General features: G+C 34.8%; 4 protein-coding genes across 6 annotated transcripts; all 4 read right to left on the bottom strand.

The window, feature by feature from the left end:
- Window positions 1-63: 63 nt before the first annotated feature.
- On the bottom strand, window positions 64-4,859 carry LOC7462887 (protein CYPRO4). The gene is made up of 2 exons (XM_002301152.4): window positions 1,980-4,859; window positions 64-533 (listed from the first exon to the last, which is right to left on the bottom strand). Exons 1-2 carry the CDS (start codon window positions 3,642-3,644, stop codon window positions 252-254), a joined length of 1,947 nt encoding a protein of 648 aa, XP_002301188.2. The 5' UTR covers window positions 3,645-4,859; the 3' UTR covers window positions 64-251.
- Window positions 4,860-5,005: 146 nt separating this feature from the next.
- Window positions 5,006-7,030, bottom strand: LOC18109585 (alpha-amylase). Its single transcript, XM_006387809.3, has 4 exons — window positions 6,863-7,030; window positions 6,634-6,766; window positions 5,516-6,321; window positions 5,006-5,342 (listed from the first exon to the last, which is right to left on the bottom strand). Exons 1-4 carry the CDS (start codon window positions 6,941-6,943, stop codon window positions 5,091-5,093), a joined length of 1,272 nt encoding a protein of 423 aa, XP_006387871.3. The 5' UTR covers window positions 6,944-7,030; the 3' UTR covers window positions 5,006-5,090.
- Window positions 7,031-11,117: 4,087 nt separating this feature from the next.
- LOC18096303 (sterol carrier protein 2) lies at window positions 11,118-12,652 on the bottom strand. Its single transcript, XM_006386446.3, has 4 exons — window positions 12,301-12,652; window positions 12,147-12,207; window positions 11,569-11,671; window positions 11,118-11,447 (listed from the first exon to the last, which is right to left on the bottom strand). The coding sequence occupies exons 1-4, from the start codon at window positions 12,424-12,426 to the stop codon at window positions 11,366-11,368; spliced, it is 372 nt and encodes a 123-aa protein (XP_006386508.2). The 5' UTR covers window positions 12,427-12,652; the 3' UTR covers window positions 11,118-11,365.
- Window positions 12,653-16,233: 3,581 nt separating this feature from the next.
- Window positions 16,234-19,581, bottom strand: LOC7462884 (abscisic acid 8'-hydroxylase CYP707A1). 3 transcript variants are annotated; one of them, XM_024595000.2, is made up of 10 exons: window positions 19,275-19,581; window positions 18,821-19,142; window positions 18,402-18,551; window positions 18,030-18,278; window positions 17,792-17,881; window positions 17,569-17,647; window positions 17,073-17,179; window positions 16,824-16,942; window positions 16,560-16,663; window positions 16,234-16,467 (listed from the first exon to the last, which is right to left on the bottom strand). In XM_024595000.2, the coding sequence occupies exons 1-9, from the start codon at window positions 19,466-19,468 to the stop codon at window positions 16,603-16,605; spliced, it is 1,371 nt and encodes a 456-aa protein (XP_024450768.1). In that variant the 5' UTR covers window positions 19,469-19,581; the 3' UTR covers window positions 16,234-16,467; window positions 16,560-16,602. The 3 variants fall into 3 exon arrangements, with proteins under 3 accessions (XP_024450768.1, XP_024450767.1, XP_002301185.1); XM_024594999.2 differs by having other exon boundaries at window positions 16,234-16,663; XM_002301149.3 differs by lacking the exon at window positions 16,560-16,663 and having other exon boundaries at window positions 19,275-19,577.
- Between the last annotated feature and the right edge of the window lie 1,786 nt (window positions 19,582-21,367).

Below are 21,367 nucleotides of genomic sequence, written 5' to 3'. Positions count from 1 at the left end.
CGACAGCACTCCAACCTGCTGAAGACAGGAATTTGGGATTCAATGAGAAGCAATACAACAAGATAGGAAACATCAAAATACTAGCAATTTGACGTAAAACTCCAAATACAGTGTAATTAGATATCATTCTTCCTGGAAGATAAATCGCAACATGCCTAGTTAATCAAAAATTAAAAAATACAATTCAGAAATTTTAGAAAAAGCATTTCCGACACCGAGAGAGTGATCAACTGGGGAGCAATATTCAGCAATCAGCGCCTGCTGGATATGCTGAAGGAGCTGACTTTCATGGGGGTTGCAATCACCAGTGGAGCCTCAGGAGAATCGCTGACTGCAAACTTGTCATGCATGAAACGGCTATCAACAATGGAGTCATCCTTAAGGACTACCTTGTAGCAGTAACAGCTCTTCAAGCCCTCTTGATTACGATAGCACTCATGGGAACCATTCTTTACCTGCTGGAAGTTCCATATCGCACTAAACTTGCCAGCTGTTGCAACCAAATGGCGCTCCTGCTTCCCATTCTCTGTGACCTGCCAAAGTTTTTTACTCACATAATGTTAAAATTATCATGCACAGACCATCACAGCAGACACTTCAGGTGATATGCAAGTACAGTAGGGGAACAGGAACTACGCAATAGAAATCCCAGCCCCACTATTTCGTTTGACTAAAGCAAGAGCGTCTATTGACAAATATTAAAATGGATTGTCACTAAGTATATTGTTTCACAACCAAGTATATGTTGTTAATGCTTATTATGCAATTTTAGACGTGTAAGGTTCATCTGAACAAGTTTCAGTGCCATGCATCATCATTGTGGTTGCTGGAATATGACCATGGTCTTTCACTGGCGTAGGTCTCGATGAAACTTGATTGATGAACAGCTTTTTCCACTCCATAATACTTAGCTTCCAACTAAGGCTTCAGCGTCAAGTTCTAGGAAAAAATAAATTTCTAAATTTTGTTTTTGGTGAAGTTCATCAAGCACCCAAAACTGGGTGAAATTTTTATATTTTTTAATGGGAAACATACAAGTTGGGCACAGAGCATTGCTTGAAGGATTCGACACTATCAAGGATATATTAAAGAGATGACCTTAGCTAAACAATCAGGAAATAAATGTCATGAATCAAAAGCTCATGCAACAAGAAAAATTCATTGCAAAAAACCAACTAATCCCAGAACATATTCAAATCCTCATGAATTAAGTGACTTGAAACAAGTGTGCAGTACTTAAGCCTAAAAGCATTATTCCTTTACCCTTTTAACAGAAAGAGATCACATAGAACAATATTTCATCTACAAACAAAGGTGAAGCACACACTGCCGGACGCTTTTTACTTCTAGAATCTAAAAATATACATGGTTATAGACATTCTTAAATGCAACGGGTATTGTATAATTCCTTCAAAATGGTCCTGCCAGAACACTGTTTTTCTATGTTATAGATAAAAAAAAAAAAGTCACTAAGAAATCGTGTAGGAGGAGCCTGGGAGGAGCTCTACCTGAAATACATGCTAACTAAAACCATTTTCCACCTCCCTAAAACTTTCTGAAGAAGCAAATAAACATTAAAGCAACAACTCCATTGAAGTTTCTGCTAAATCTCACATTTGTCACTAATGCAACAAATCCATAACATATCATGCGGAGAAGGAAAACAAATAGTAAAATGGAGAACAAACCAAAATAAGGCAAATAAAATTAACATCCATTTTCATAATGCTTATCCAGAAAATTCTGCCCTAGGAACCTACAAAGCTTGGCATTTAAAGCAAATGAATTCACATGTTGAATTGTCTAGGCATTGATAAAAAGGTCAAGGGAAAAAAAAGAATTCAATTATGTACAAGTATCGCCAATAACTTATGCATCTCATGGTCATGGTAGGATTGCATAAGTATCATATGCATTAAACAGAAGATGCACCACAAGAATTGACAACTCAATATGAAAAGGGATACAATTCTACTTACCCAAGAGAACTGAGCCTTTTGGAACTTGTTATTAACTCCAGCTAGATGTGAATCCAGAGGAGTCAGCTTCAACAATCTCGGAGCTGCAATCCTGTTACCCATACGACCATTAAAACCAGTCTTCATCTTACCATCCTTGTCTGTGAAAAGAGTGCAGATAAGGATCAAATATGTATCGGTGGTGCCCAATATCCACTTCCCATCAAAGGTAACATCAACATGAGTAATAGGTGATCCCAGGCCAGGAAAAGCTGTTTTTGCCTGCCGCATCGAATTGCCTGAATACAATCGAATCTTCCCATCACGAGACCCAACAACAATTGATCCATCACCTGTGCTCGCAAAGCACTGGAAGTTAGTCCCTCTTGAAAACTGATGTCCTTGAGTCCAATTCAGAACAGGAGTATTAGCTGTAGCAAGATTTTGAACAATCCCATGCCGGTCACGCATATCCCACCTGCAAAGCCTATTGTCATCCAATCCCAAAAATGTAGATCCTGACGGATCCAACTGTGCTCCCTTGCTATCATTTGCAATATCCCTCATGGTAATATCAGTTCCATCCTTTTCAAACCTCCACTCAGTAATAATCTTCCCAGTCTCTATATCAAGTTGATGCAAACCAGTAGAATGCAATTTCCCTTCATTCATCGGACTCATAAGCAACATATTAGTCTCAGCCCGCATAAGAAGTGCCTTTTTAGGAGTCGAATGCACCAAATTCGAAGAACTCCTATGATTCCCACTTCCAAAATTGACATAAGCACCTTTTCCATGAATCCCGTGGCTAAAGTTCTTAACGACCTGAATCCCTGAACTACCCACCAAGAAACTGTTATCCAGCGCACCCAATGCCAAGCTCTGTATCCCTCCATTGGCTGCCTCCTCAAATCCCTCTTGCAGATCTTGATTTCCCCTCACAGGGGTCACAGATCCAGGGCTTTTCAAGAAATCATCCTCTGCATCCTCCCACATAGAATCATCTGCCTTTTCCGGGTTCGCCCACCCAACAAAATCCTTCCCGTAAACCTTAACCTTGTTTGCTTCATTGGACTCGTACCCAAAAGTATTCTCAAACAAACATTCCTGGTACTTGCTATTAAAAACCTTATAATCTTCATCACTAAAAAACTTTATAGCCCAAACACCGTCAGCAACAAAATCAACGCGGCGCTGTTCCTTAAATGTTTTCAATTGCATCTCAACAGCGACTTTCGCTCTAATTTTTGTACTAACCTTCAAAACCCACCAAGAAACTCCTTCAGATTCTGACTCCGAGTCCTCCTCTTCATCTTGACCATTAATTTTTGAGGTCTTGATGAAAGAATAAGAAGTCAACTTCTCTGAAGTAACCCATTTGGCTTTTGGGGTGTTACCGCCGATATGAAGGTAAAGTTTGACACCATTTTTAAAATTAGAGTTAGGACTCTGCTGGGTTCGGGTTATTGTTGAGGGGTATTTGAGTTTTAGGGCTTTAAGCTTGGATTCGACTTCATCAAGAGAAGATGGGGTTTTGGGTCTGTTTCTTCCTGTGGAAGATGATTTTTCTGGGGTTTCATTGCTGACATCTTGGTAGTTTTCTTCTTCTTCCGTTTCTTCTTCTTGTTGGCCCTCTGTGTCCGAGTCTGAGAGCTCCAGGTCTTCACGGCTTTGAGAGCCTCCCATTTTCGCTTCTTTTTCTCTTGAGACAGAGGAATGAGAGTTTAGGTTTTTTTGAAAGAGCACCAGAGAGGGATTGGTTAGAGCGCCAAGCTCTAAATTTGAAATTGGAGCTGTTTCAGGTTTGGCTTCTTATAGGGATTTACTTTGTCATTTTTTCATGATGCTTCGTTGATTTAAAAATTACAGGAACTTTATAAATGCAAGAAAAATTTAAAAAAAAATCTATTTTTTTTTTATAAAATTATCTTTATATTTTAATTAACGATTAAAATACTCTTACAGTATCCAAATTACAAAACTGTGTTAAAAAAACTCCTCGAAATTCATAACCCAATCCCAATAAATCTCCTTTCAGAATAATTTTCCCAACAAGTCAGATCTTACAAAAACTAAATGAGATGAAATTCAGTGAATAAATGACAGATCTCGCTTTCTTTTTCTTGTCTGGAACCCCCCTAAAAATACCACCTTTCCCACAAACCCTAAAATCATCAAATTTAGGCCCTCATGAAGACTTTTAAAACTGCTGAAATGTCTCCGGCAAAAAAGAGGGAAGTAACTTCTTTCCAACATGACATCATGTCAGAGCTTGGAAAGCTAGGAATGACATATGAAAAGAGGCTCAATTTAGGTAGAGAATTGAAGTCTGCGTTGGGAGAAATGTATGGCATTATGCCAAAGCCTGGAAAGCTGGTAGAGAATTAGAGTTTCTGTTGGGAGAAATGCATGTAAATATAATTGATTTCTTGAGGGAACATTGTTTAAGCGGGAGGGATAGTGGAGAGGAGGAAATTGATATAGATATTGATGAACTCAATGATGACACCTTGTTCAATTTCAAATAAAAAAAAATTAAAAAATCACAAAACTCTATTTCATCTGGAAAAACAAGCAGTAGAGAGTTAACCAAAATTCTCCTAGTGCATTAAATGTGTGTGACAACAATTGTCTATTTTTAGTCAGAGTTGTTAAACGAATTTCGGAAACCTTGTGAAAGAGAGGAATCTTACATTAGAAACTTTTGTTCAGTTGATTCTGGTGGGCTGTGTGTTTAGGAAATGACTTGGCCGATGGGGATATTGACATTGGTTTTAATGGCCCTTCTATCTTAAGTTATCAGAATGGGATGGTCGGGTGGGGGAATCTGAGAAGGAAATTTGAGAATTTAGGATTAGCGTTAGGATTTATAAATTAAGGATGACAGTTTATGGAGGTTTGTGTTATCTAAGCTCATCTTGTTCTTCTGCCTGTGATTTGATGGATGAATCACAAGTGAATGCTGAAGCATTGCATACACGTCTATTTACTACTCCTGCCTTGTATAACTGTGAAAACAGAAGAAATGAAGCAGAGACACCTTAAGATCATGCAAAAATTAATTCTTCGTTGTCCACAACGAATTATTCTTGTAAGCAGTCTGATACATATGTAGCTACGGTATCCTGGTATTTACTTTTTTACCCACACACAATAATCTGTTCCAGATGCAGCAACCTGGAAGTTTGAGGGAATAAGGTTTCCAAGATCCATCTTAGGTCCAATCTTCATGATCATGTTACCATCGATTGCTGCCACATAAAGATCAGCATCAGAGGCTAAAATATTCACAGTGCTTGCAGAACCAATCCCAGAAGTTTTCCTAATTGTTGCCAATTTGCCAATTTCTTCCTTTAGGCCCCAGTCAAAAAAGTGATCATAAAACTGCAAAGCATAGAAAGCTTCTGTAGTTAGGAATATTATATGTGAGTTTCCTAGTATATTAAACAGCGAAAAGAGAAGAAGAGTCTATAACAGCTGGCAGATGACATGCTAAAGAGCATGATAGTAGTATTATTGCACGGACAAACAAATTGAAAAAAGGGAGATGAAGTTACAATGGATGGGGTCCCAGGATGAGTGAGAATGTAGGCATATCCCTGCATGACTTTATCTGATGGAAATGGCCAAAGCTTTTGAGTAGACCCGGTGTCATGATTGTCAATGAAAGTCACAGCATTTTGTGGCAACAGGCCAATCAATCCTGGTGGCTTTCCATTTGAGTCCTTCAACCTCCATAACTCTCCTTGCACAGCAGCTTGAAGTATCCCTTTTGTTGTAAAATCAAATGCTGTGACAGCACCACCAGCTGCTTGAATCCAATCTTTTAGTCCACCACGGTGCGCATCCTGGTTATAGTCAGGCTTTCCATCCTGGCCATAAGCAAGAGAGTCCCATTTTTCACCAACTGCAAAATCTGGTGAAGTATTTTCCATATAAATTTTGGTAATACTAGGAGCATAGCCCTTAACAAAGTCGAATCGCCATCCATCAAATCCTATTTCAGACTTTAACCAGTTCATCCAATCTGATAACTCCTTCTGAACTCTAGGATTGAGGTGGTCAATATCAGGGGCACCTCCGAAGTCACCTCCTGTATCAGGATTTCCTTTGCCATCAGAATAGGCAGTGTCATCACTGCAAATGAGGGACGGCCCCCAGTCAAGGCGATCATCAGAAGTTCCACCTTCAAAAATGCACCATATTCCTCTCCCATCTTGCTTCTCAGCAGTTCTATGGTTTATGACAATGTCTGCCAGGCATTTAATTCCCTTCTGATGGAAAGCCCCGATTAGTGATTTCAATTCACCCTGAGATCCATATTTTGATGCACTCAGATCATACAGCCTGCCTGGCATATATCCTAGAAGAAATTTAAGTAGAGGGTACATTATGTCTTCTGAAAAGGAATTCAAAGATCAAATAAAGAATACCAAATGGTCACTTTCTGTCAGGTTTTTTTGTTTTTAAACATACTCGGATGTTCTTCGTTATTAATTGTAAATCATATGCTTCTTCAAATTAAATGCAATAACTAAATTCCTCATGCCATCGAAGTTACTATTCAGGTAAGTAAATAGCATCAGAGACAAAATTTCTACCTTGTAACAGAGAACACATGAGAACCAATTATTAAAGAAATGATACTTAAAATGAACAATTATTCATAAAGTACCTTGCGGTGCAACTGACTGAGAGGCTGGAGGAAGCCAGACATGAGTAATTCCAGCATTAGCCAAATCAGGAACCAAGTTCTTTAGTGAGTTGTACCATCCTCCTGCCTGATTACATGACTCCCAGTTGAACCCCTGCCACACGATCACCAAACCCATGAACAATTAAATTTACATGTACAAAATCGATTAGGTTTTGAGAGGGATACGATTGGGTGGTTCATGCCTTACCTGAAATAACAAAGCAGAAGAAGTGAACAAAGGGAAAACTGAGAGGAAGAGAGAGAAGAAGCAGAAAGTGAGAAATCTCATTCTCTTTGTTATGTTCTAGGGTGATGGATTTTGTAGATGGATATTGATGCTGTCTCTTTTTATAGGTCTCATTGGCGTGTTGGTGCTGTAAGAATCCAAAAGGGAAACCAAGTTGTCCATGATAACTCGTGAAAGTCATAGTCAAGCAATACTAGAAGTCGTTGCTAATTGATGGCGTAATTGATGTTGACTAAGTGGACGACTCTAGAGATGACAGAATTTTTCTTTATTGGATTCGAGCATTGTTGATGTTAGGCACTTGGACTCCTAAACTAGCCAGCCCAGCATCCGCATAACAGAAGCAACGTTGGATAATTCAGGAAACAGCAGAGTTAATTGATGGGATAGATTTAACAAAGGAGGGATCATAAGTTATTGAAGGGCAAAGACATGAATTCTAAGGTGTGTGCGCATATGTAAACTAAAAACAACGTAGGCCATAACTGAAATAGTAACGTAGAAGAAGAGAGGAAGGGCGAGAGAGCTGAAAAGACAGAAAAAGCTCATCTTTTTTATAGGTATCATCACTGCACTAGCCGGTTTGTGTTCGAGCGCGTTCACAGATGAATGAGAGTTCATAGGTATTCATTGCTGGTTTCAATTTTTCCAACCCCGTATTCTTCTCTCTCTCTTAAATTAGCTAGCTACCTGTGGTAGTCTTTAGAGAAGGTATTAATCATGGTTTAGATAGTTTAACACATGATTTGTTCGAATCAGTGTTTTGTGGATCATATGCATTTGATATTGTTTCTGTATCTTTTACACAATATATGAATTTACTGTTAGTAATAGGAACGTAAAAGACTGGTTTAAACCGATTGTTTTTTTTTTAATTAAATTTTAACAGCAACATATCAATTAAAAATATAAAAAAATTAATTTAAAACAAAAAAAAATAAAAAAACACGATTTGACGATTTTTATAATTTGAAATGGTAATGCCAGTTATCGAAAATGAAATGTGAACGGATTGGGATGGGATGGGATGGGATGGGATGTATGTGGATGCGATTGATTCTGTTAAATGTTCCTTTGACGTAAGAGAAAGGGCGGACTTCAAGTGTAAAAAGAGTTTTGCTAGCATTTCGCTTAAAGCCGGCAACACGCCCTCATTGTCGATGGAAGACAGGAGGACAGGAAAAGAACCGTGAGGCGTACAAGGCACGAAGTGCTAACGAAGATAATTAACCATGTACTAAAAGACGGGCTTTTCACACCCAAAACACTAATTGTCTGAGCTTCTTTTTTTTCACTTCAAGTCCCTGAAAATCTTACAGTTGTCAACTTTAGTCATTAAAACTTCTTTCCCTTTCAATTAAGTCCTTCTAAGTTCTGTTTTCAATGCTTTTATGCACTCAAAAACAATTGAAAGATGAAGGACCAGAGTTGATATCCAGGAAGAAATAGAGCCCTCCAACATCAAAAGGCACACAAAATTGTAATTTGGTCCTTAAAATTTGAATGTTGTCATAAGTTGTCCCTATCCTTTTAGTTTAGTGTGTTTAGGTCCTTAATTTCTTTTTTTTATTCATTTTAATCCCTAAGTTTTGAGAGAAGAGAGAGAAAGCCATCAAAAATTATAAAGGAAAGAGAAAGTTGTCAATTAGCCATAATCTAACAACAAAAAATTTCAATCTTGATGTCATTAGGTTTCTCTTAATAGGAAGAGTTTCATTGAGGTATTTTTTACTTTTATCTCCCTAAAAAGTAAATCAAGGTTTGAAAAAAAAATTATTTTGTTTAATTTTGGGTTTTTTAACTGATTTAGAGTGATTTGATGTCTGAAATTGGCTTATTTATATGCTTAGAATGTGCATAGGTATTTTCAGGTGGAAAATACGAATAAAAAATGAATTTTTAGGGTTTCAAAACTCGAAATCTAATTTTTCAACCAATCTCTAGTGGTTGAAATCTTTACTTGTTAACAACACGTTGTTTGCCATAGAAAATGACGCGTCATCAATTTATTATTTTAAAATAAAAATAAGACTAACAACGTGTCATCCCATCTATTTTTTTTTTGAAAAAAAAGTCTTGGCGAGCAACCCTAATCTTGTAGGCCTATGCACACCTAGGCTTCCTTTTCCAGCTAGGTCCGTGAGTCCAACCTTCCAAGTCCATGTGCTTGATTTTTTTTAATTCAACTATTTTTTATTAAATTTTAATTAGAATCCATTATAAATAAAATAATTAAAATTATGGTTAAAATACTTTTTATTAAATACCATTCAATTTGTTTTTGTTTTCAAATAAGATTATAATATTTTTTTATAATATTACTAATTATTTTGTTAATTATTATATATAAATATAATATGCAAATTCGTTTTAAATTTATGATATTGAATATTCAATAAAAATAAAAAAATTATCAAGATATTTTTTTTATTATTATAAATTTGTTACAAAATTTTCTCAAATTATTTTTTCTTCAATTGTATACAAAATTTCAAGACATGATTTCTAATATTTTGTAATTAGAACTTGCATTTCAGATCATTATAGGTTTTTTATTTTAAAAACAATGCTTTTGATAAATAAATCATATTTTTGTTAAAAAAAAACAATACATTGAAAAGGAAATGTTGTTTAGGTTGAAGAGATAATTTCTTACTTATGTTAAGTTATTAAAATTGTTACAAAAAATAATTTTAATTGCTTTTACTCTTAATTAGAAAAACATGCTACTGATAAAAAAAATATTTTAGTAAAAAAATTACTTGAATAAGAAAAGAATATTTCGTTTAATAAAATATATATTTTAAAAATAATTTAAATAGTAGCCTTTCTTAAAAATATTTATTTTAATTGTAAGAGATCGATGTAAAAATATATTTAAAAAATTACCCAGCGTCATCGTGGATAAAATGAAAGGAACAATCACGATAGACTATTTGCATGGGCATTTATTTTTTGCATCTTAAAGAAAAGATCAAATTTTTATTTTAGTTTTGAATTGACAATAACAACTTTTCTTGCTATTTATTCATATATTTTTAATTTTTAATTCATTTTATTAGACGTGGATATTATCTTTTCATCACTCAATTATATCAAAAACATGTATTTATTTATAAAATCAGCACTTTTTTTGTGTGAGAAATCAATTTGATGGATGTGTTTGTTTATGTGATTATGCCATGTTTTTTTAAAAAATTGTTTTTTTAAAATTAAATTTTTTAGTGTTTTTTAATCATTTTAATATGCTAATATCAAAAATAAATTTTTAAAAAATATTATTTTAATATATTTTTAAATAAAATAATATTTTAAAAAATAACTGTTATTAAACTATCAAACACAGCTAAAATTCAACTCACAGCTAAAATTCAACTCATAGCATAGCGTGGATTACCTTGTTGGTTAAACCAAACAAGCCACGTAAGAGCCCCGAAATTTGCTGAAGAGCAAGATCCTCCGAGCGTGTACTCATGGGAAAGTGGTAACTATTGGTTGGGTTGTGGCTTTTGAGAATTCAGACTTCAGAATTTGTTGATCTGCTCTTCCAAAGACAACTAATCAGACCGATAAAGAATGCGGTCAGCCTGTACGCTCAGAGAGTGAGTAAAGGACGACTATCCAGAAGCTGCTGAGAAGTGTATCAAAGCCCTACCAGGCCCTTCAAAGTTTGGCAGTCCTCCCCCCACGGATTCTAAATTAGTTCAGCCAGTCGAGAGATTTTCCTTTTTCGATATGCAGAATAGAACCAACAATTACCAAACAGCAAAACTGAGGCAGCCAGTAAGCTCGTACTAGGTGCTTTCAAGTAGCAAAAACGAAGCACCCGCTAAATTTTCCAACTCCTACCATTTAAGACCAATGGCCCCTGGTCCGGAGCACAGGCTCCGAGTTGCATGCCCCACAGATGAGACAGAGACAACTATGATCAGCACATCCATCTCTGCATCTCTTTATATTTTCTCTCAAACATAGCGTTGTCCATCTGAAACTCACTCAATAACGTTATTTGGACACCAGAAGCAACTAGGCAAGCATTGATTTTAACTCTCCCCTAGTCCCTGTCCCAAGTCCAAAAGTTCAAGGTAGTAGCTCCTACTAAAGAGACTAGTAACAAAAGTTCAAGGTGACAAACATTTCAATGTGGTTCACAGGAATATGCATATGATTAGATAATAAATTATGCAACTTAGGAGTGAACTTCAAGACACAGATGTGATACGAACAAATTAATGATTGCACAATCTAATGGTTTTGTCCGAGAGACTAGAACATGCAAATTGATCAACAGAGAGGATTGTGGAGCTTTTTATAATTCAAAGATTGCTCTAGACTTACTGCCTCCAATCTAGTCCCAAATTTTACATGACAAAAAGGAAAAAGAAACAAACAATTTATGAATTCATCAACACTAACAGATGTTGATGGACATCTTTCAAACAGTTCTACACTCCTGGTACTAGCTCACAGCTTAGCAGGCTTTGGGAAGATATCAGGAGTGAATTTCTGCGCAGCACTCAAACTGCCCTTGACCTTCAAAGCACCCCTGCTTGCATCAAATAAAGTGGGTAAATAAAAAACAAGCAGCAAATTAAATTAAGGGTAAATAAAAAACAAGCAGCAAATTAAATTAAGGCAGGATAGAATACAACAGCTAAAGTTCCCACCTCATGAAAGCAATCTGGGGATTCAACTTTCCATTAGCAAGCTTTATAAAATCTTCGTCCTTCAACGAAAATGTGGCATCAGGCTTCCCTCCTTCGTATTGCCCTAAATTTCAAAAATCTTGCACAATCAACAACTACACTTATTTAACAAAAAGGACAGTTGTGTGTGTGCGTGCGTGAGCAAGAGAGAAAAATTCTAGTATCTGATGCATTTTCTAATTGATCTCACCCAAAAACAAACAAGAGTATCAGAAGAAAGTCAAGAGAGCTACAATCACCATGCTTTTATACAGCAGTTGTTCATTCACCATCTACTATCAGTCCTGCTTGCAGTAGAGGGACCATTATACTAATTCAACATACTAAAGATCCTCTCCTTTCATCATCCATTTTTTTTTTAAAAAAAAAAAAAGTCTTTTTTAGTTGATCTCCGGTTGCACAGGTCATGAAATAAGAAATAGGGCCAAAAACATATTGGAACCTCCCATTTTATTTATTTGCAAGATGCAGCTTTGTGTGTGTATCAAAATTCCAATCGGATAGCAGAACAAAAGCAAACTTAATGGAAAAACCAATACCTTTGATGACCTCGCCTTTCTTGAGATCAATAGTGTAAATCACCTCATCAATCCCAATTTTCTGCAACCCAAACCCATAAGAAAACCACCAAGAAAAGAAAAGAAAAGAATCTAAACATACACAAACAATCATAGAAAAAAAAGGGGGGGTTACCTTGGGGGAGATATTGAATTGATAGACAAGGTTAACCTTATTTTTGACAGCAATACCTTCTTCGGTCCCAAGGAACCTCTTCAAAAGCTCAAAAATGGCGTCTGACTTTAGCTCTGTAGTAGCCATTGCCAATATGTTATGTTGCTGCTTTGATAGATTGGTAAATATATAGAATTTAGTTTTGTGGGTTATTATCTTGTTTCAACGAATTAGATGGGGTTGGGGTCGACGGATTTTGTTTATGGTAGTCTGATCGAGGTGGATGATGAGATGATGAGGTGGAGGAGGAGGTCACGGTGGAACACGCATCCCAACACCCTGTTTGTTTTTTCTTAGGCTTTACTATTTTATTAATTTATTTCCCGTAACGACGTGTTTCCTTTCCGCAACGGCTTTTGAATAGGTTGGTTGGATTAATGTTTATTTTTAAAAAAAAATTAAAATAATATTGTTTTAATAAAAAAATAAAAGTCAACGAATTACAACTAGGTTTTTAACCGGGTTTTGCCGGGTCAACTGGTCACCAGATCAACCTACCAGATCGGCCGGGTCACACCGGGTCATGACTTATTTTATTTTTTTATCAACCCGGCCCAGTTCCAGCCCCGGGTTAGCCGGGTCCCGGATCGATCCGCCGGGCCTGACCGAGTTTCAAAACTATACTTTGGGAACCTCTTTTCTCTACTTGGTTGGTTGATTTTCCTTCCTTCTAATTTAGGTCGATCTCAATTTAATCCCTAATCAATATATTCATTTTTCTATGGGATCCTGATGTTATAAATTTTATCAATTTGACTTCAAATATTTTAGGAAATTCTAAATTGTCATTCTTCATTAACTTCGACCACACTTTCTTCGGAATGGTATCTTTTTATTGCATGAAGTATGCGCATTATTCAAATAATATTAATAAAAATTGACGACAAGACTCCATTGAGAAATGTAGATAATATGTGGAACCTAATTGATAAGTTTTATAAGTTTAGGATCTAATTGAAAATATATATACAATTGAGGAATTAAAATAAGGTTTACCTTACCTTACAAGGTCGGTTTCTTCATTTGTCTGACCGACACTAACTAGTATGGCTGTGTACTTGAGGTTTAGGTGTGGTATAATTGTATTTTAAAAAAAAAAAAAAATTTAATTTTAAATTATTTTTTTATATACTTTTTTTATTTTAAAATGCTAATGTTAAAATAAATTTGAAAATATTATTTTAATATATATTTAAATAAAAAACATAAAAAAAAAATTTCCACTATCCTGAACATTCACATAGCAAGAATCTTAAACAAGTATTTTTCAATTAGTCTAGGATCAGGAAAGTAAGCAGAATCTTTTTTTTTTTTTTAAGGTTAATGAACCTAAGCAGAAAATTAACTTTGCAGTACCAGTGAGAACCGATCCGCATTTAGGCATCTTTATTTCCTGAAAAGTTTGAAATTTTTTAATGTTTGTTTGTTATTAAAAAAATTGATTAATAAAAAATGTTTTCTAGTTAAAAAAATTGATTTGATTTTTAGAAAAGTGTTTTCCTTTTATTTTGGGTGAAAAACACTTTCTGAAAGTTGTAAAAAATTTAAAAATATCATATTATTTGCTGATTATATCAAATTTGGTTCTCAAACTTTTAATTGCTATATATATTTTGTTTTGAATATTTGTTTTTAAATTTTATCCCTTAGAATTTAATTTTTATATTAATTTTGGTCCTCGTTTTTATAATTGTTATTTGTTTTTCCCTTATCATTTTTTAATTGAAATTTTTCATCTATCAAATTTGGTCCTCATTCTTTTGATTGTTACTTATTTTATTTAAAATAATTTATAAAATGTTAATTATTATTATTTTAATTTCTTCATCTTTTAATTTTTTTAATTTTTTAGATTTGATCTCTATTATTTTGATTACTATTTATTTTATTTAAGATAATTTATAAAATTATATTTTATTTCAATTTCATTCTCATTTAACTTTTTAATTTATAAGATTTGTTTTTCATTATTTTAATAAACTTGAAAAAAATAAAATATTAATAAGTTATTTTCCAACTTATTTTCCATGACATAACCAAACATTGGAAAATGTTTTTAATTTATTTTTTATTATACTACCCAACATCAAAAAATAATTCATCTTTTCAGAATTTATTTTTTAAAAATTTATTTTTTTAAAAAAAATTTCTTTCTAACAAACAAATAAGGTGTTATAATTGCAGTTATTGTTAATCTTCTAAAAAGTAAAAACTCCCCTGTGCGTTCTGTGAGTTATAATAGTGCAATCCACACTGATTTATTTCCCAAAAATATTTTATAATATAGAAATTTAACTTTATTTCTTTTGATTTCATCGTATGGGTTGTTATAGTGTAATCCATAGGGATCTATTTTTCATTTTATTCCTTGAAAAAAAAATACAACATGGATTTTAAACTTTATTTCTTTTCAATTTTGTCCTCCCACTTTACATTGTCATGTTTTTAGGATTTAAAATTTGTTTTTATCTGCATGCTCAAGCATATCCAATATGAGATATAATTTGACATTTAACATTGCTACAGAGAATAATTTCTGGTTCAGCCATTTCATAAAACAAGCCCTATGCATTACCACTCCCGCAAAAAAAAAAGTATTGAAGGAGCGAGCTATATCAGAAAAATAAAATGGGTGAGTTGTTGGAGGACCAATTGTTCTTTTGCCATACGATAGAGCATCAGTAAGATCAGTAACAGTAACCCTTGTTCATGATTGCTTAACCATTTGATATCCTGAATCGATTTGATAAGTTAATATAAAAATTTATGATTTTAAAATTTAACTTGAATTAAATTTTAATTTTAATTTTAATTAAAATAGATATTAATTCAGCCAAATCTAGTTGATTACTAGGTTGACTAGGCAAATTTGGTTTAAATTTAACCCGGTCTATACAAAATATTTTTAAAAAAGATTATAGAATCACTCCAATAAAAAAATAATTGAGCTAAATTGATTCAACAATTTAAAGATTAATTAAATGACTTAGTGTGACAAGTATGTTTGGTACTCAACTTTAAGAGGTAGCTCAATTGATCAAATTTTAAGTTTACTCTCTAATGATCACGAGTTCGAGTTTTCTCAGGATCACAGGAGGCTTACATGATTGTTAATTTTAGAGCCCGTAGGATTAGTCAAGGTACATGCAAGTTAGTCCGAACACTCACAATAATAAAAAAAAAAAAAAAAAGAGAGAGAGAAAGCTTGGAACTCTCAAAATTCTTATTCGGGTTTCTTTTGCTTGCTTTATTTTTTCTGTCATCTGTCTACATTTTCTTAATAGAATCACTCATTTGTTTTGCATTGTTATTTTGTTGGAGCTGGAGAACAAGTTGTTCTGAAACAATGTCATTATTATGGCAAAAAAATTTGTGCGCTGCATTAAAATTATCAGTACCGGGCAAAATAAATGAGAGAGGGAGAGAGAAAATGTAAAGCACTGGTCATTGGGATTTGGAAGGCACGTGCAACCAGGGTTGTTTGGTTAAAGCTCAATCAGCACAATTTTTTTTTTTTTTGGTATATCAAATAAAATTGCACTGGTCCCGACATTGTGTTTAAATTTTATTTATACAATTATGTAGGTGTAAAAACAAAGCATAGCCCAAATGGCAAGACTTTCTAATTTTTTGGGTCAGGCCCAAATAATTAGCATCCCTATCCATTTTCAATGCTATCTCGAGCAGATCGTGTATTAGATTTTTATCTCAACACAGAATAAAAATATTTAATTATCTCTTTATGCATAGTTTTTTCATAATATCTCCATGTAAAAGCTATAAAATTTGGGAGTGATATGGCAGATGCACTTATACAGAATACACGCATATTTGTTATATACAATGGCCAAGTCACAATGAGAATCGCAAGAGATAGAATTGAAGAAAAACATAGGACTATTGCTCATTAGGAGCAAAAATAATAAATACTCGGCTAAAAAGGAATACAGTATTTATTATTTGTTAAAATGAAAAGTGAATTTGGAGACAAATAGCATCTCAGCTTATTTATCTAGAGCGCCTATATCCTAGCTGGTATGTTCTTTCCAAAATCTGGCTGGAAGTCCATGCAATGGCACGGGGAACGGGCCATACTGAATCCCACTTTGAGATCCCACTACTTCCCACCTGCGAACCAAAATACAAAAAGCCCTCGTCAATGTCTTGTACAGAGATTGGGCAATATTTTTACAGGAAAAAGAGTTCCTGCGAATTGTTACAGATCTCCGACGTCCTCTGCAGTATCTTTTACATATGTTGATCTTACTGAGGTGATAAACCATTGAATCTAAGATCCAACGTATTGTTACAGGAAAAGGAGTTCCTGCAAATTCAGTGGTTAGTGTTTGGACATCAATACCATGATATAGTTTTTTTAGGAAAATCTCATTGGAGGGACCGACAGGAGGATATCTCATTTTCGTTAACCAAACAGCAGACAGACAATACATTCAATAAATAGTTGTCGTGATTTTCAACAACACCTGAACTTGGTGAGCAAATGGTGGATCATGATAAACATCTCCAACTTGGCAAGTTCATTTCCTGGACAAGCATGTTGTCCACTTCCAAATGGCATAAATGTATTGGGTCTTGGTGCAACCTACACCAATAAAAGGGGGGGGGGGAATAGAATGAAGATTTGAAAAAACAGAAATTCCCTTGGCCACAAACCCAAAAATTACCCTGTTGTTTTGGCTAAAGGGGATTGAAAAGTTGAATGGCTATCATACCTCAAACCTTGTTGGATCAAATTTTTGAGGATCTCTAAAATATTCTGGATTGTGATGAGTATTCCTGAACAAAGGCATCACCTTCCAACCTTTGGGAATCAGGTACCCTGTCACAAAGTTCAGGGTCAGTCACTTTCCCTGAATGTCAATTTCTATGATAAATGTTGAAAGAATCATTGCCAAATTCAATATAAGTTCAATTGACCACTCCGTCTAAGAAGGATTGTTTATGATTTTAATCTTGCATTTGTTCTCCAAATGTGGAAAACATTGTTGAATTTGACCAGCCCATCTGAACAGGGTGCCTTGTCATTTACTAAATACATGTGTGTAGGTCTGCAGGGATAACCTAGCGTTAGGACTTTGGGATTTCTACTGGGAGTCTTAGGTTCGAATCGTTTGGAAAGAGAGGATGGATTTAGGAATACCCTCAATGTAGTCTAAAGCCCATTTGGCTTCCAATGAAAACACAGATATGAGTTATTCTTCGTCTTACCCTTGTACTCGACATCAGCCACTGCTTCTCTAAACGTGAAGGATATAATGCTTGCCATTCTCAAGCTCTCCAACACAACCTGGCAGCACGTAGTTTCTCGCTATTAGCCGTTTATAACAACAAAATGGTATCCCACTCGGCAAATAAGTAAAACTACAAATCTACAGTTTCGAAATTCATGCCTTGTGCTTGAAAGAGTTATGAACACAGTTCTGTAACATACCTTATGAGTAAATGGCATGTTTCTCGTTTGACTCCAACTCAATGGCTGATTGCTTTCATCATTCAATTTGCGAATTGCGTCCTGTTCGGCCTATAGGAGACAGCATCACCAGTAATTATCAGCAATTAATACATTTACTGTATCTTTATATAGATAGAATTCATAGACAAAGACGAAACAGATGGGAGAAAGACTTGTTCTAGACTCTGCTGATGATTTGGCTTGTTCTTAATCGTACCTTTACAGCCTCTAGAACTTTCTGGTTGTCATGGAGATACTTGGCAATCCATGTCATGGCACTAGCTGTGGTGTCTTGAGCAGCAAAAAACACTCCAATAATGTTATCTGCAATTTGATCATCGGTAAGGAGTTCTCCTTTCTCATTTTTCGAGTTCAATAGACAACCGAAGAGATCCTTTACAAGCAATCTCTTCTCTTTTCTTTCACGAATAATATCACCAAGAATCTTGCTTAATCTCTTTCTTGCCTGAAGAACATCGATTTTTGAGAAATTATTTTGAGGAGTCGATGTTTGTCAAAGGACGTGCAATTAATGAGACAGAATTGAACAAAATCTGATGTCAAATGTACTCTTGTTTGTTTTGCTTACCAGCACTGCCTTCCTGTAAGGAGTTCCTGGGAGGCTTGTTGCAAAGGAATTATAGCCTTTATCCACTATTCTGTAGTTCCTTTTCATTTCTTCTCTATATTGGGCTTCCAAATTGCCAAAAATTGCTAGTATTCCTACTTCAAAAGAAAACTGCGAAGGTAAAGGACAAATCCATGAGAACTATAATGATTCTCGAGTAAAAGATAAAAATAATACAAACATAACCTTAAAAAGTGCTCAGTTGTATGAGCAAGGAATATAAAACTATACAAATATTCACTAAGAATAAATACTTAAAGAAAGCCATATAGGATATAGTCTGGGTGTAGCAAGATATCAAAGGTAGAAAAGTACCATTAAAAAATTGATCCAATCATTCGTGTGAAATATTGACTACATATTGAACCACACCAACTGACCTTTTTCATTTCTTGAAAGGTGTTAAGGACATGTCCACCATCCCATGAATCTAAGGTAGAGGCTGCTGTGGATGAAATATCAGCAACCAAATTTCGGATTGAATCCAGAGACAAGGAGCTCTGAACCAACTTCCTTAGACGAATATGGTAATCTCCTTGATGGAAAAAAAGAGCTGATGGACCAATCAAATGTTCCTTACTTTTGGGATATGTTGGCTTGAACAAATGAGCTTGAGTCACAAGCACAAACCGAGCTGCCTCTGGGCTAGCCAGTATAATACACGGGCAACCAAGAATATGGGTCTTGAATATTTCTCCATACCTATATCACCAAGGACACCAAATTCAATTGCATGCACAAGAATGCTCATAAAGACTGAAGAGAACTACATATTGATCAGATGATCATCATGGGAAATACTTAAAATGATAAACACACACACACAAAAACAACCTTTTTTGTTTGGATGCAAAGAAGACATTTGGGTCTTGAGAGTAGAGTTGAAGAGTCTCTCCAATGCAAGGCCAACCCATTGATCCTGGTGGGAGCTTAATTCCTTTATTGGGTTTTTTCTTTTTTCTTATCTTAATTATATAAGACACTACACTTATGAGAAAGATGAGAACGTAAGCCAGAATCCCTCCCATCTCTGTCCCAGTCTCTGTCTCTCTCCCCTTGTGAGTAGGTGTTAGCTACAATATAATACAAGGTAATGGAAATAGTTATTCTAGTCATGAAGAGAGCAGGAGAGAGCCGATTTATAGATGTGCAGAGGATATATAAAAGACAAAAACACTAATCTGGTGTCTCATTTTATTTATGGTTGTAATTTAATTCGAACAAATTCAGACAACTTTTTATCACACAGGCAATTTTTACCATGGAGGATATTCAGTTCAAGCCTATCCAGATGTTTTACAATTTTCTTGTTAAGGCTTACTATCACCAGAATTCACCATTTGTTAGCCATCGATCACTCCTACTTAATTTGTTTATATAATCTTCAAAGGGAACAAACAGAATCACAAATCTTTTTACTTTGTTGTTCCTAGCCCCCAAGTCCAGCTTGAAGAATTGCTAAACGAATAGCTGACTAGAACATCCCCTGACGAGGGCATTTTTCTCATCTAGATAGTGGTGTGGGGACAGGGGTCATTTGACAGTTTTACGTTCTTGTTTGTTTTAATCGCTACAGTTTAGAATCTTAGATTCTTTGTTATCGCTATTTGTCTCCCATATACACGGACTGCACGTAACAGATTGAATTAGGCTTTTGTGGTAAGAAAAGTAGCTTTTCGGTGTTGGTGGCGGCAAGGGTTGGTAGAAATCCTACATTCATGGGAGAATGAAAGCTCTGTATCACAGAAGAAAGAAAAAAAAGAGGCATTGATGATCATATTTCAATTTGCAGCCTATATTGGTTCTCGAAACTGTAATATGGTTGTGCAATGTGTAAAGAAAATTATCTGTGCTTAAAATTTCCAAAAAACCCTGTTTATTGTGTTTTTGTGTGGAGGAGCAACCCTGTTTTATGCGTTCATGATTTTACTAGAAGCAGATAGATAGACAGACAGACAAAATCCTGATCACGGATTGCGAAATGTTATTCCAAAATCGCCATACTGTGAAACTCAAATCAAACAGATCAATGAAGATTCGATACAGCTTCGAAAATAGATTTTTCTAGAAATTCAAGACCAAAAAAAATGATTGGATGATCAACTTATTTTATGGTAGTTTGGGCAGGTAATCTGACATAATGTAATGCCACCGTCCTATATAATCATTACAAGAAACAACTAGTGTCTTCCTTCTTGACTTCCATATAACTTCCCCTACATGAGAAGCTGTAAGGAAACGCAATTTCTTACAATAGCATTTAACAACTCACAGTCCTACATTAATCATAACTCTGTTTGATTTATCCTTTACATTAGTTGTGTTACCTTCGACTACAAAACGACACACAATCCCCTAATTCGGACCACCACGATCGGTTCTTCAATATGGCCGAGAACTGGCCGCACCAGTCCCTTAATTTGCCGAGAATGAAGCACTGCTTCAACAGCGGCATGATATATACAAGTCTTCGTTTTACTGCTGGTTTTGATAAGAACTAGACAAGGGATAAGTGCATTCGTTTTGCTTCGGCAGCAGGGGATTTGACTAAGCTGTCAAATGCTTATTTCCTAGCAAATGATTTAACTTGGACTGAGTGAGCAAAACCTAAACTTCTTAATTTTGTTTTCATGGTTCATAAAAGTAAAAACTTAACTCCTAGATATTGCTTAATCATTTCATCTTGCTATATCATAAATATTATTAATTTTTATATCATACTATCATTAATAAATAATACTCGAATTGTTATAAATTACAAATTAATTTAATTTTTCCTAAGTTTTCAGTAAAATCCATAATTAACTAGAATTAATTGGAACTCAACTAATTATTCATCATTTTTTCAATTCAAACTTGTTCAACCAAAATTAATACCTTTTAATTATTATTAATTCCACACAAATTTATATTTTTCAAATCTTCAA

Source organism: Populus trichocarpa, chromosome 2 (assembly GCF_000002775.5).
Source record: "Populus trichocarpa isolate Nisqually-1 chromosome 2, P.trichocarpa_v4.1, whole genome shotgun sequence".
Lineage (NCBI taxonomy): Eukaryota > Viridiplantae > Streptophyta > Magnoliopsida > Malpighiales > Salicaceae > Populus > Populus trichocarpa.
Note: the sequence above shows the minus strand (reverse complement) of the source record. Positions and strands in the feature narration are given on the sequence as shown.